The following is a 13019-nucleotide window of genomic DNA, read 5'->3' as shown; positions in this document are numbered from 1 at the left end:
TTATCTGTTCATTATATATTTTATCACAGTTAATCTTGTTTATTGTGCCACTGTTCTCTTGTATTAATGAGGAAACCAAGGCTTAGGGAAGTTAAATACCTTGCCTAAGGAAACACAGATACAATCAGGACTTGAACTCAAGGCTAGGAATAGCTGGCTTTGAAGTCTTAGCTCTTGCTCACTCAGTTAACTATCTTTGAGTTAAGTTTATTTCAAAGCACCTTCTACGAGAGCAAGAACCATGTTCTTTACTTATTAAGGTTTCACAATGACTTTCCACACAAGAAAATGTGCCATGGAAATAAGAAAGAGGAGGATGTATGATTCTTGCTCACTACCATTATGAAAAGTAAAAGATCAAATAGCCTCATCAAAGTGACCCACAGTCCAATAGTAAGACAAGGGCACGCCAACTGCTTAGCAGCCCTGTTCCCTGGAACTTCACTGACGGTGGCTTGGCTCTCCTCATTCTAAAATATAGAATATTTTTGAAAATTAAGGAGTCATAAGGCCAACAAACTAACCAACAGACATCACCACCATCAAGATGGTTGTTTACTTACCATTCTCAAGAAAGAGGCCCGGCCACACTGTAGACTACTGACCCTCCTGGGTCAGTCAGGAGGTGGCGGGAAGGGAGGAGCTCTGTCAAGAGTTGTGACTGTGACACCAAGACAGTGCAGGAGACTAGCAGGACATGTCGAGTTAGGACTCTAAATTTGTTTTTGAAGAAGTTCAGCGACAAGAGCTTCCATCCGCCCAAGAGGGTGCATCCATCACATAGAAAGGTTAGTGTCCCTCAAACATTACAGAGCAGAGTTAGAACTCTTTTCCTCAAACCCATTTCATTAACACACAACATTTTACACTCTTGTGTTCATTTTGCACTGTGTATTTATATGTATATACACATACACACACATACACACATACAGTAATAGCATTATTGGGAGCTCAGCACCAGATAGCACTCATTATCTCCCTAAAACACACCCCCAAGGCCCCTGATCACAAAAGTTGACTTTTAGTGGGTCCAAGGTGATGTGACCTTTTTGTTAGTTTTTCCCTCAAAAGTTAAAAATATACAAAGACAACATAACACCTAGAGCTGTTTATTTTGACCTCCCTCCCAGCTTCTAAATACCAGAAGCAAGATTTTCAAATCCACAAGAACTGTTAACTCCCAGAAATGTTTGCTTCAGAGTCATGGCAAAAATCAAACACCTCATTCATAAAAGTTCCAGCAAATACTTTATTCTCCTCATTCATGTCTAGAATGGTTAGAAGCCAAACCTTGGGGGTGGGGGGGAAACCTTCAGCAATAAGCTTTAATGTTTTTTACAGGAAAGACAAAGTTGAAAGAGGATATTATTGTCTGTTAACTGAATATCTGGACAGTTTTTCCTCTGGTAAACTCCACAAACTTGAATAAATTAGGCACAGTGACGATAGAAATAAAAGAAGTAATCTGTGAAGAATATTCCAGCAAAGAAAGGATCTGTTGAGCAGTCCGCTAAGTCCTGTGAGAACAAGGAGAAAGAGAGAAGAGGATAACAAAAATATTAACTGTTATGAAAGTGTTTCATTTGGTTTATGTATTTAGTGGTCAGTTTTTTACTTACAGAAAGAAAAGAAAATAAAGCAAGCTTACTGGTGCTGCTACACGGAAATGGTACGCGCTATCAGAGAACGGGGCTACAGGGAGGCTCCAAATGTGCTGGTATCCCTAAATAATGAATGAGAGAGATGCAGCTCATAACCACATTTTACACTCATTTGGAGGAACTAGAAGCTCAGGAAGCATTCCCTTGATGACTATAGAAAGGCAATCTGTGACAAGGGCCTTGATAGCTGTTGCTAGAACCATCTATCTGCAAGCTTCCAAAGGAAGACGCTGAGCCAAGTCCTGTAACCAGGGTCAGCAAGCCCAAGGAAACACTGACATCAGGCTCAACGCACCCCCCCTCTCCCGGTAGGGAACAATCCTAAAATTAACTTTCACTAGATCAGGGACACAATGTGAAGAAGATAGAAAGCCTTACCTGGGTCATCTCCTGGGAGACTTCCCCATGGCTGTGGACCCTCTCTGTTTCCCTTTTACTATGGAAACATATATTCCCAAGGGTGAATTTGCACTGGAAGACTATCAATGGCTCTGTGGTGCTTCAAGAGACAAAGGAAAGAGAGGACAAATGGGAAAGCAGTTACCAGCTCCTATAAGGCTACATTGGATAAGAAGAGGGAAATCCTTCCAACATTCACAAATGGCATTTTATTAGCTAATGTTCAATGATGCCAACAGGCTAGGTCACATCTCATTACTACAGAAAGAAAAACCTGCCTTCAGAAGACTCCTGAATAGCCTGTGATGATGGCAATCATCTTACATCAGATGTTTTATATTTTTATACATCTCTTTCCTTGTCACTCACTGGCAGCTGGATTTGTACTTATCTGAAGATTTGTAGATTCTGCAAACTCCTGGTTCATGTAGATAGCATTTGAAATACTAAGCACAGAAACATAAGTAGGGCTTTACAAATGAGTCCCATTAAATTATTAGTTTTTCAACTTATCAGAATGGAAGACTTGCAAGAAATGATTGTTCGTCTCTAAAGGTCAACTCATACATCATCACTAAAAGCATGAGATCCATCCTTCTATACAAATGTAGAATTTACAGTAGCCCTCTCTTATTCATGGAAATACAGCACATTCATATATATATATATATATATATATATATGCATGCATATATGTATCTATACCTATATGTGCATATATACATATGTATATTTACTGGAGTCTCATATATATATATATATATGAATATACTCTTTTTCTTATACATATGTACCAGTATACATATGATGAAACTTAAACTTATAAACTAGGCTCAGTAGAAAAGTGATGATAATAACAATATAAAATATGACCATTATAACAGCACATTTTGGACAGTAATCAGTCATGGATAGTGGAATTGAAGCAAATGATTCTGGGGGAAAGTGGAGTATTGTTACACATATTTTTTTTTTCCATCATGGGGCTTGAACTCAGGGCCTGGACACTTGCCCTGAGCTTCTTTTGCTCAAGGCTAGCACTCTACCACTTGAGCCACAGCGCCACTTCCACACATGTTATTTTTTAATCACTCTTTGAAAAAGGGCCCATCAACCAAGAGGCTTGAGTTAGTAACTGAATGTGGTCTTCTGTCTCTTCAAGGGATTTGGCATGTAATCTTATATCCTTCTACTGAAAGCTAGGAATGAAAAAGGAAATGCCATCCCAAGTTACTCAGGGAATGCTAAAGAACAGTAAATTTGACTCTCCTGAATAGTACCTTTAGCTTTCTCTCTGCTTTGAACTGTGGTCATTTCTGAGTCGGGAAACATTAGATGCTTGAAAGAAACCTTTCCAAAGCAAGCAGTTGGGTTGAGTGTCATTATCTTCTCCTACAAAGTCAGTTGATGAGAGAAGAATATAAAGTCTGGGTGAAATGGAGGAGATGAGGGGGAGGGAATGATAGAAAATAGTGATAGGTATCGATCTATTACTCTTGATCTCAGAGTAGGGGGAGAGTGACGAGGACAGGCGGGAAATAAAGGGGACCACGGAAGAGGAAAGAAGGGAGAGGGAAGAGTAGAGACTAGCCTCAAAAGACATGAAATAAACCCCTCTGTCTTCACAGTGAATAACTCATTGCATAGTTTTTTAGTAAAATGGGTATGAAGAGCCATCATGATTTAAAATATGAGAAAATAAGCCAGGTGTGGTGGTGTACACTCAGGAGGCAAAGGCAGGAAGATTCAGAGCGCAAGACCAGTCTGGGTTACATACTGAGACTCTATCTCAAAGCAGCAGGCCATGGAAATGTAGCTTGCTTAACTAGCACTTGCCTACTATACACAAATCCAATTCAATCCCCAACACCTCAAGTGGAAAAATATATGAGATAAGAATAGGTTGATGTTTTGTGATGTGGAAGGAAAGGTAGATATAATGAAAGTTACCACTTATTTAGTATCTACTATGGGTTAGGAAGAACTATGTCTTTACATCTATGGGAGGAGACAGAACAGCCATGGCTGGAAAGATGGACTGTATTCAAAGCCCAGCCCATCACTTACTAGCCATGAAATTTAAAACATCTCTTAATCTCCCTATAGCCAAGTATTACATCTGTAAAGCATAAACGAGGAAACAAGATCTTGGAAGTGTTGTTGTGAGGATAATATAGCCCAGTACTAGCATATCTGTCAAATTCTCTGTGTTCAGCAAGTGGTCGTCATTAATTTCACCAATCATTACAACAATTTACACAGTAGCTCAGAGAAAATAAGTGGCTTTTTCCAGGATCATACCGTTAGTGACAGAGACACAATTTGAACTTTGGTCTTTTTACTCTCAAACTCGGCCCCTTTTTTGCTTTGATTTGTTTGGTTATTTTCCCCGGGGCAAATGGAAGATACTTACATTTACATTTGTTACCACCATGTCACCAAACTCTCAGCAGCCCTCACACCCAGGGGCTGGCTACATGTTGTGACTCACAAAGGAATTAGTCTAGGGAATCTGTACCTTGTGATAAGTCATCCTTTTCACCAATGTGAGAATGCAGTGTAGAGCCCTCCTGTTTCCTGGAGGAACCCAGTCCCCATTCTGAAAACATCTCCTGAGCTGGCCACCTCCCCACCCACCATTAGTGAACACAGAAGAACAGATTCTTATCTCTTACCTTACTGACCAAATTGTGGGGTAGGGTCAGACTTGCTGTTCAACTAATGATAAAACCAGAGTTATTTCTTACAGTTATACACTTACTTGATTTCCAGAGAGAGTTTGACATTGGTGGGTGTGTTCTTATTAACTGGAATGTTATAATTATAATATCCAGGCCTAATTGGAGAAGAAAATAAAACCACAAATCAAAACATGCAGGAAAGTCTTCAAAAGGCTTTTTTTCATTATGCATACATAAACTAGGAAATATTATATGAATAAATAATAGATACAAAGCATTGAGATTAGCCTTTTATAGGTTTTTGTTGGTGGTGCTTTTCAGAAATAATGATGGAAAGTCAAGGCTGAGACCAAGCATATAAAACTAAGCACACAGGAAATGATTTCAGCTCTCCTTATAGATACACAGATTTCAGAATTTCACAACTCCTCTGATAAGACTGGAAATAATGCCAACTTTTCTATGATAATTTACTTCCTTTTCAACAACACTAACACGACTGCATACCTTTAGAACCTGAGTCTGCTATAATGACAATAGCCCTGGTTATCATCTAGTGATGGAAAAAAATTGTAAAGCAGACTTGCTTATCCTTCAGTCCTTCCAATTCCCTCCCCCATTTTAAGAGAGAGAGTCCTATAATGAAAATCGCCAGCAAAACGGCATGTCTGTATTGAATACAAGTTCTCTTATGACAGAGCACCCCATAGATTATATGGAAAAACAACTTAAAATCAAGTAAGTAGGAAAAGGGGCTGTTTTTTTTGCTTCTCTTTAATTTTAAACTCAATTGTTAGAAATGTGAAAGTAAAAATACAAGAATTGACATTTCATAGTGTATAAAAATATCAAAACAAAACAACACATTGTATATCTGGAATGCATACATTTTTACTTGTCAAAAGAAAGAACTAGAAGAAAACAAACTAAAGAAAAAAGATTAGAGTGTGGACTTATGTACCAAGTTCAAAACTGTTATTGCATTGAATGGATATATTAAAAATACATATATACAAAGATTTGCCTGGGGGTAGCATTGCTTTATTTGGCTGGGAAGCCTGGATAAGTAGAATTCATTTCCTATTATGTGCTTTCCAATATCTGCAGGCTTCACAGCCACCCAGCTCAGTTGATAGCACCCCATCTTATGAATCAGAAATGCATATGTGAGGAGAGTAATCGTTTTGTCTGAGTCCCTGGGATTGAGCCTGAATCCTCTCATTGCTTTTCACAATGACTTCCTACCATATTAATTTGTGTCTGTCTTTGCTACTTACTAGATGAATAATTTTAAGCAAACTTTTTCGAGCTCACTAAACACTAAAAAAAAAAAAGGAATAAAGAATACCAACCTCTTAGGGTGTTTATGAGAATTCAATGTGATAATAAATAACATCATCATAAGCAAATCACAAAACACTATACAAGTTATTTGTATAACTCAGAACCATTAATTTTCCTAAGTTCTACCTGGAAAAGAAAGGAGGCTGGAAATGCAATGGATTTGTGACATCAGTTCAAAATACAGATGTTGCCTTTACCTATTAGTCAGCCAATGAACATTTATCAAATGCAAATGAATTCCTTGTTCACAATATCTACAACTTACATTGTGCTTCCTGGACCAAACTATCCCATGCTTCCAGACATAGCATTTCCTGATACAGGTGGCTTCTGCACTATCTAGATTGTCCTTTCTCCTGAGAAAGCTTAGCTAAGCTGTATTTTCAGCACTTAAATGATATTCCTGTTATTAAAATATTATAAATATCAGGTCACTCATAACGAGGGGCCCTCAGTACCTAGGTTTTTTTCTCTATAAAATTCTGAACTTATGGTGAATGTTGCCTCAGAGAATCAGTCACAGAGCTCCTCCACTGGCTTTACACTTTGCACTTAGCCATTAAACCAGGAGACTAGAATCACTGGGGTTGTGGTGTGTTGACATTTATTAATACCAACCATTTTATTATTCCCCACAGCCACTGCATAAGCAACATGTTTTCACTTCAGGAACAATGTCAGCACACATTGACTTCACCATGTGGCTTTAGTTTTTGTTCTAGTCTCTCTGAACCTAGAGTTCACAGTAAATTCCACTGGTATCACGGGGAAGCTTACCCACCCACACTGAAGCATTCTACTGCAATACCGACGGTCTATTATTTGCTGGATTTCCATAATCTGAATAGAACTGATGGTTGTATCAATCCCTGAATTGAGAAAAAATAGAGAAAAGTAAACTCTTGTGAGAGGTAAGAGCGTAGAGTTCCCAAACAGCCCCCATATAGCTGAGAGAAAAGTATGTTTCCAACATGAATAGATTCCATTTTCAAATGGAAAAGGGAGTAGGGGTCAAGGATGTTTCACTTTGTTTTTGTTATAGTAAAATTTAAGAATGCTAGTGAAAAAAAATCCAGGCTCCCAATAAATAGCCCCATAACATCCAAAAGAAGTTCTGCACCATGGAAGTCCTACTAAGTGAAAATTTACTGAAAATAACGAGGGCTCCACATGAAATGCTCTCTACTTCAGAAAGTGGGAGAAAAATGAGGGAGGGAGTAACAAGTTCAGCAAGAAATGTACTCACTACCTTACTTATGTAGCTGTAACCCCTCTGTCCATCACCTTAACAATAAAATCTTTAAAAATTAAAAAAAAAAGAAAAGACAGGGATATCAAATAAATTATTAAAAATCCATGGAGCTCCACCACAACTCTTCTGGCATCGAGTGACAATTTCCAATGCTTCATTAATAGTCAGGCTGGCATTGTTTACATAAAACATCACCCCATGGATATGACATGGAGGTGAGATGCAGCCTTTGTCCCTGTTTCCCACTCCAGTGATGCTTTTACAGCTGTGAGTCTGCTTGACCCCACAAAGGCAAAAAGAATGTCACGTAATGTCAACTTACAGTCACTCTTCCAGTCAGGGCTGATGAGTATATCTCTTGTCAGGACGGCTTTGCTTTTGTTTCCTGCGAGTAAAAACATCTGTCAGTCTTAAGAGCTTGTTCAGAATGAGGGAAATCCAGCCATCCTTTTTGTCTCTTCCCTTTCTTGTTCCTACCTTTCACCTGCCCAGTCCTGAAAATCTTGCAGATTCAATTTGTTCTTGCAAACCTCTAAGAAGCCATCTATTGTAGGATGTATTGCCTGTCCTCAATTATACACTTAGTCTGAAAGCCCTGATTCTCAGGACATGATTGTACTTGGAAATAGGGTCTTAAAGAAGTTCTTAGCATGGCTGCTAACCCAATCTGACAAGTGTCCTTATAAGCGCAGGAGACTGGCATGTGTAGGGAAATACCAGGGACCGCCAGGCACAAAGGAAAGTCATGTGAGAAGACAGCAAGGAGGTAGTCATGTGCAGACAAAGGAGAGAGGTCTCTGAAGAAACCAGATGTGCTGTCACCAAGAACATGGACTTCCTGCCTCCAGAACTGTGGGGAAGTGAACACACGTGGCACCCTGACAGTGCTATTCTGTTACAGCACCAGAGAAGGTCCTGCAGCGAACAGCAATCTCTATGGCATATTATACAACAGCTAGGGTGGTCACCAGTCAGTGATCTGTCACTAGATTGCAGGACATATTATCTCTGGATTGTCACTTAAATTTGCATGAACTTTTGCCCTTTCTTGACCATTTCTGAATCAATTGTAACTCCTGACATACAAAATCCTGCTCATGTTATAAAAGCCATTTTTCTCCAATTAATGAAAAGCTAATGGTAGTTTTATTTCTCCTCTAACTTCTGAATAAGTAATGTTGCTAATTGCTAATTAGATTTATATGATCTGGGTTCTTTATTATGCACTTTAGTGTTACTATCTGAGGAGCTTATGCTAATGTAAAATATGAAAGTAGGTGATCAGAGAATCTGTGTGTGAATAGCTCCAGTTGCAGGGCATTTACAACTCCTGGGAGAGCCCATTCTTCTGCTTGGCGGTGCTACCTGACTCCCGTTCACGGAGCCTTCCTCTTTACCCCTTTATCATAATTCCACATGGTTCAGAAGAACATAGTTTAAAGGCAACTGCTCTGCCTAACCCAAGCCTGGTGTATATGTGGTTGATGATTTCATTTTTTCTTTTTCTTTCTCTCTCTCTCTTTTTTTTTTTGAGTGAAGGCAAAGATCATTACAAATTCAACATTCAGAAAACAGGAAGGGGAAAGAAACGGTATCATGCAGGTTGGAATTAGACTTGTGAAGTGGAAAATGCTCATTTCTCTTCGCTTATTTTTACTGTCATCTTCCTCCCCAGGGAGGAAGCTCATACAGTAAAAGTGTTTGGAGCTTTATAAGCTGTTAGCTTATTACTCTGCATCCCACTGAGAGCTTTTCTAAGCTTTATTTTTTTAATTTCCTTCAGTTTCTTTTTTTACTTTTATTTCTTCTGTTTTAATTGGTCTTTAATGCTTCAGAAGCATCTAGTTGAAAGTATCATTGTGTGGTTTCCTCTTCTTCCATGCTTAGAAGCCCCAGGGTTCTAGGGCCGTAGACAGAGAGGAAGGACATGGGAGCCATGGAGGAGAGAGACTCTCCGTAGGCTGTGAGGAATAGCCCAGCATGGGTGAGGAATATGCTCTAACTGTAGGTTAGGAGGAGGATATGGGAGAAACTTTCTAGAACCACAGTAGACACAATCTGCATCTTCTAGATTTGTCCCAGATACATGTCCAAACAAAGAGTGGCAGGGTGGTAGGTGGGAAGAAACCTCAGATAGAGAAGAAGCATGGTATCCAGATTCCCATTTTAACTAACTAGTAACTCAACTGGGAAATTATCAGTTGCCTTTTGGGGGGTGGTATGTTTTTGCTTTTTGTTGGTTGTGGGACTTGAACTTGGGGCCTGGGCCCTGTCCTAAGCTCTTTTGCTCATGCTAGCACTCTATTACCTTGAGCCACCGTGCTACTTAATTGGAAATAGCAGTCTCACAAACTTTCCTGCCTGGGCTGGCTTTGAACTGTGATCTTCAGATCCCAGCCTCCTGTGTAACTCAGATTACAGGCGTGAGTTTAACTGACACATATTGATTGTATATATTTACAGGGTGCAGTGTGATATTTCAATAGAGGTATACAATATATAATCATCTAATCAGGACAATTTGTAGATCCATAATCTTAAACATTTATCATTTCTTTGTGGTAGGAACAACTAAAATTCTCTCTAGCTATTTTGAAATAGACAAGTAAATACGGTCAACTACAGTTACTCTACTGTTATAAGACATTAGAAGTTAATCTATTTTTTGCTTTGCAGCCAGAACCAAGGTGATATAAAGTCCTGTGATATGATATAAAGAAGTTCTGTGAGTGTTCCAATAAGGCCCTTCACACAGTGAAAAACTGCAAATAGAGTCACCTAATCAGGAAGTTCAGTGTGAAGAAATGGAAGATGGGCTCTGATCACCAAGTCACTTTAGCATAAGAGAGAAGGTATGGTGTGTCACAGGATAAGCTGAACCTATTACTAACAGCCTCCCTGATTCAGAGTGGCTGTGGAAGAAGGTACTCTGGCTGTATAGAAGTTCACTGACTTGGCATATGGTTTGAAGCGGGGCATGTGTTTGTGTAACCTCCTGAAAATACAGCTTTTGTTATGTTACTGTTTGTAAGCTCATTAGAATGAAGTGGTTTTCTTCCAAAACTTAAAAACAAAGAAAGAAAGAAGTTATTCCTTTTATACAACAGGACATTTGAAGTAGGATCCTGGCCAGGCTCATACCTGTAATCCTTAGCTACTCAAGAGGCTGAGATCTGAGGATCACGATTCAAAGCCAGCCCAGGCAGGAAAGTCCGTGAGACTCTTATCTTCAATTAACCACCAGAAAACCTGAAGTGGCATTATGGCTTAAAGTGGTAGAGTGCTAACCTTGAGAAAAAAAGCTCAGGGACAGTTCAAGCCCCACCACTGACAAAAATAAAATAAAATAATGAAATAAAAAATAAAAAAGTAGGATCCCGTACCTCTATTTTATAAGGTCAGCTGTTATAAATCAGGCTTTCCTATTGTGAGGCCTTTGAAACCCTGGGAAGTTGCCTAAATGGTTAGTGACGTTGTCTGTGGACATAAAAAGTAAGACATCTCCCATAGATTTATGCAATTTTTCAATTACATAGATTAGTAAAAATAATTGGAGGTCAGGTATGGTGGCTCATGACTGTAATCTCAGCTACTTGGAAAGCAAAGATAGCAGGATCCCAGTCTGAACCCAGCTCAAGAAAAAAAAAAATCCAGGCATTGGAGGTATACATCTGTCATCCTAGCTGCACAGGAGTCATAGATAGAAAGATCCCAATGCTGAGGCCAGCCCAGGCCAAAAGCAAGAGGCCCTACTTGAAAAATAACTAAAAGCCAAAAAAAAGGGCTGGGCACATGAATCATATGGTAGAGTGCCTGCCTTCCTGAGTTCCAGTACTGCGAAAAAAATAAAGTGCTATTAGTTAAAAAGTTAATAGCATTTCCAGTTAGTTTTCCTTTCTGTTTTGCTCAATCAAATCATCCTAAAAGTATGTGAATGATGAATTCTCAGGATGCCATGAGTGTAGTTGTCTTTGGATGGTGTACAACTCGAAATCCCAAAAGTGAATCAAATATGTAAATCCTTTCTATTTTTCTCCAGTTGAAAGAAGGAAGTGAGAACAGCTCCCCTTCCCCTCCCCGGCCCCACTCCCAACACAATGAGGAGACTAGAGCAGAAGAGCTGCTGCTGGCTGTGTCTGGGGAGGAGGAGCGATAGCTGGGCACCAGGGAAACAGGTATTCCTCCTTCAACAATTTCCATGGATATGGGCACACTGCTGTGGACAAGAAGGGAGATGTTATACTGAGGTAAAGGCACTTCCATGGTTGATGTAGAAATGCGTTTTTGTATGAAATCTCCATCAGCTGGATGGCCCAGCACCTGTGTGTGTATGTATGCATGCGAGTGTATGTGTACATGTGTCTTCTGTGTGTCTGTATCTTGTATGTGTGCGCATGCACACACCAGTACTATCATTTGAACTTGGGACCCTGAACTCTGGCCCCAACTTTTGTACCCAGAGCTGGTGCCTTATCACTTGAGCCATGCTTTCAGCTCAGATTTTTGCTGATTAATCAGAGATAGCCTTACAGACTTTTTTTTGCCCTTGCTGGCCCTCTTGGTCTCAGCCTCCTGAGTAGCTAAGATTACAGACGCAGCCTATAATTACAGGCCAGTCCCAGAGCCCTCTTTTGATCCATGTTTAATATGTATACAGTGAGTCAGAAATAAATCTTTGCCACCTGAAGCCCTTGTTACTTGAGAGCTGTTGTTTCAACAACAGTATCAATAAATAAGCAATATTAATATGTATTGCCAGTGTTAGCATAACCATTCATATGATTTTAGACATGGATTACTATGTACATAACAGATTTCGAAAAACATGAACTCAGCGTACATTTCGAGGAATTATATTTGACCTAGTGGGATAATTACACTTGTAACCCTTGATCAACTTTCTAAAATTTTCTTTTTTTTGGGGGGGTCCAGTCGTGAGGCCTGAACTCTGGGCCTGGGTGCTGTCCCTCAGCTCTTCAGCTCAACGCTAGCGCTCTACCACTTGAGCACAGCGCCACTTCCGGCTTTTTTCTTTTTGCTTATGTGGTGCTGAGGAATCGAACCCAGGGCCTCAGGCATGCAAGGCAAGCGCTCTACCACTGAGCCACCTTCCCAGCCCACTTTCTAAAATTTTCAAACATGAAAATTCTGCTATTTGAAAGACAACTGTTCATGTGTGTGTGTGTGTGTGTGAGAGAGAGAGAGAGAGAGAGAGAATGTGTAAGGAAAAGGAAGAGAGTTTTCTGAAAATAAAATGCCAACCTTGTATTTTTACTGACTTAAAGCTTATCCTGAAATCTAGAGTTTCTAAAGTCTCCAATATTTGCTCTAGTTGTTTGGGCAAAGGGTCCAAATCCCACACTATTTTTTTTTTTAGTTCTAAATAAGCCAAAAAAGCAACCCGCAAGTGTGTAATTATTTCACTTGTGCTACGATTACCATCTTTGTTGGCCATCAACAATAAGAGTCTTTCACTTGGTCAAGAAAAAAAAAATAAGGACTTGAATCATCCAACATTTCATTCCTATGCAGGGAACTGGATACTATGGTTTACTGCCAGTTTGTGTACTTGTATTTTTATAGATTTTTGCCAGCCCAAATTAGAAGAATGGAACCGTTTTCTGAAGTCATTGACAAGACCATCCAAGTAACTATAGGCCAGGTGGATAGCTCCATTTC

At 39.5% G+C, this 13019-nt stretch overlaps 1 protein-coding gene across 1 annotated transcript in view; it reads right to left on the bottom strand.

Moving 5' to 3' along the window:
* Positions 1-1270: 1270 nt before the first annotated feature.
* Positions 1271-13019, bottom strand: part of Myrfl (myelin regulatory factor-like) — an 84572-nt gene continuing 72823 nt past the window's right edge. Inside the window, exons 21-26 of the mRNA XM_013018644.1 lie at positions 7663-7725; positions 6870-6957; positions 4825-4899; positions 2043-2163; positions 1652-1726; positions 1271-1520 (exon numbers count right to left, since the gene is read on the bottom strand). Coding sequence (XP_012874098.1) covers positions 1434-1520; positions 1652-1726; positions 2043-2163; positions 4825-4899; positions 6870-6957; positions 7663-7725 — 509 coding nt within the window. The 3' untranslated portion in view covers positions 1271-1433. The remainder of the gene's footprint in view (positions 1521-1651; positions 1727-2042; positions 2164-4824; positions 4900-6869; positions 6958-7662; positions 7726-13019) is intronic.

The sequence above is a fragment of the Dipodomys ordii genome, unplaced genomic scaffold (genome assembly GCF_000151885.1).
Source record: "Dipodomys ordii isolate 6190 unplaced genomic scaffold, Dord_2.0 Scaffold3, whole genome shotgun sequence".
Lineage (NCBI taxonomy): Eukaryota > Metazoa > Chordata > Mammalia > Rodentia > Heteromyidae > Dipodomys > Dipodomys ordii.
This window is presented reverse-complemented; position numbering and strand designations above follow the sequence as displayed.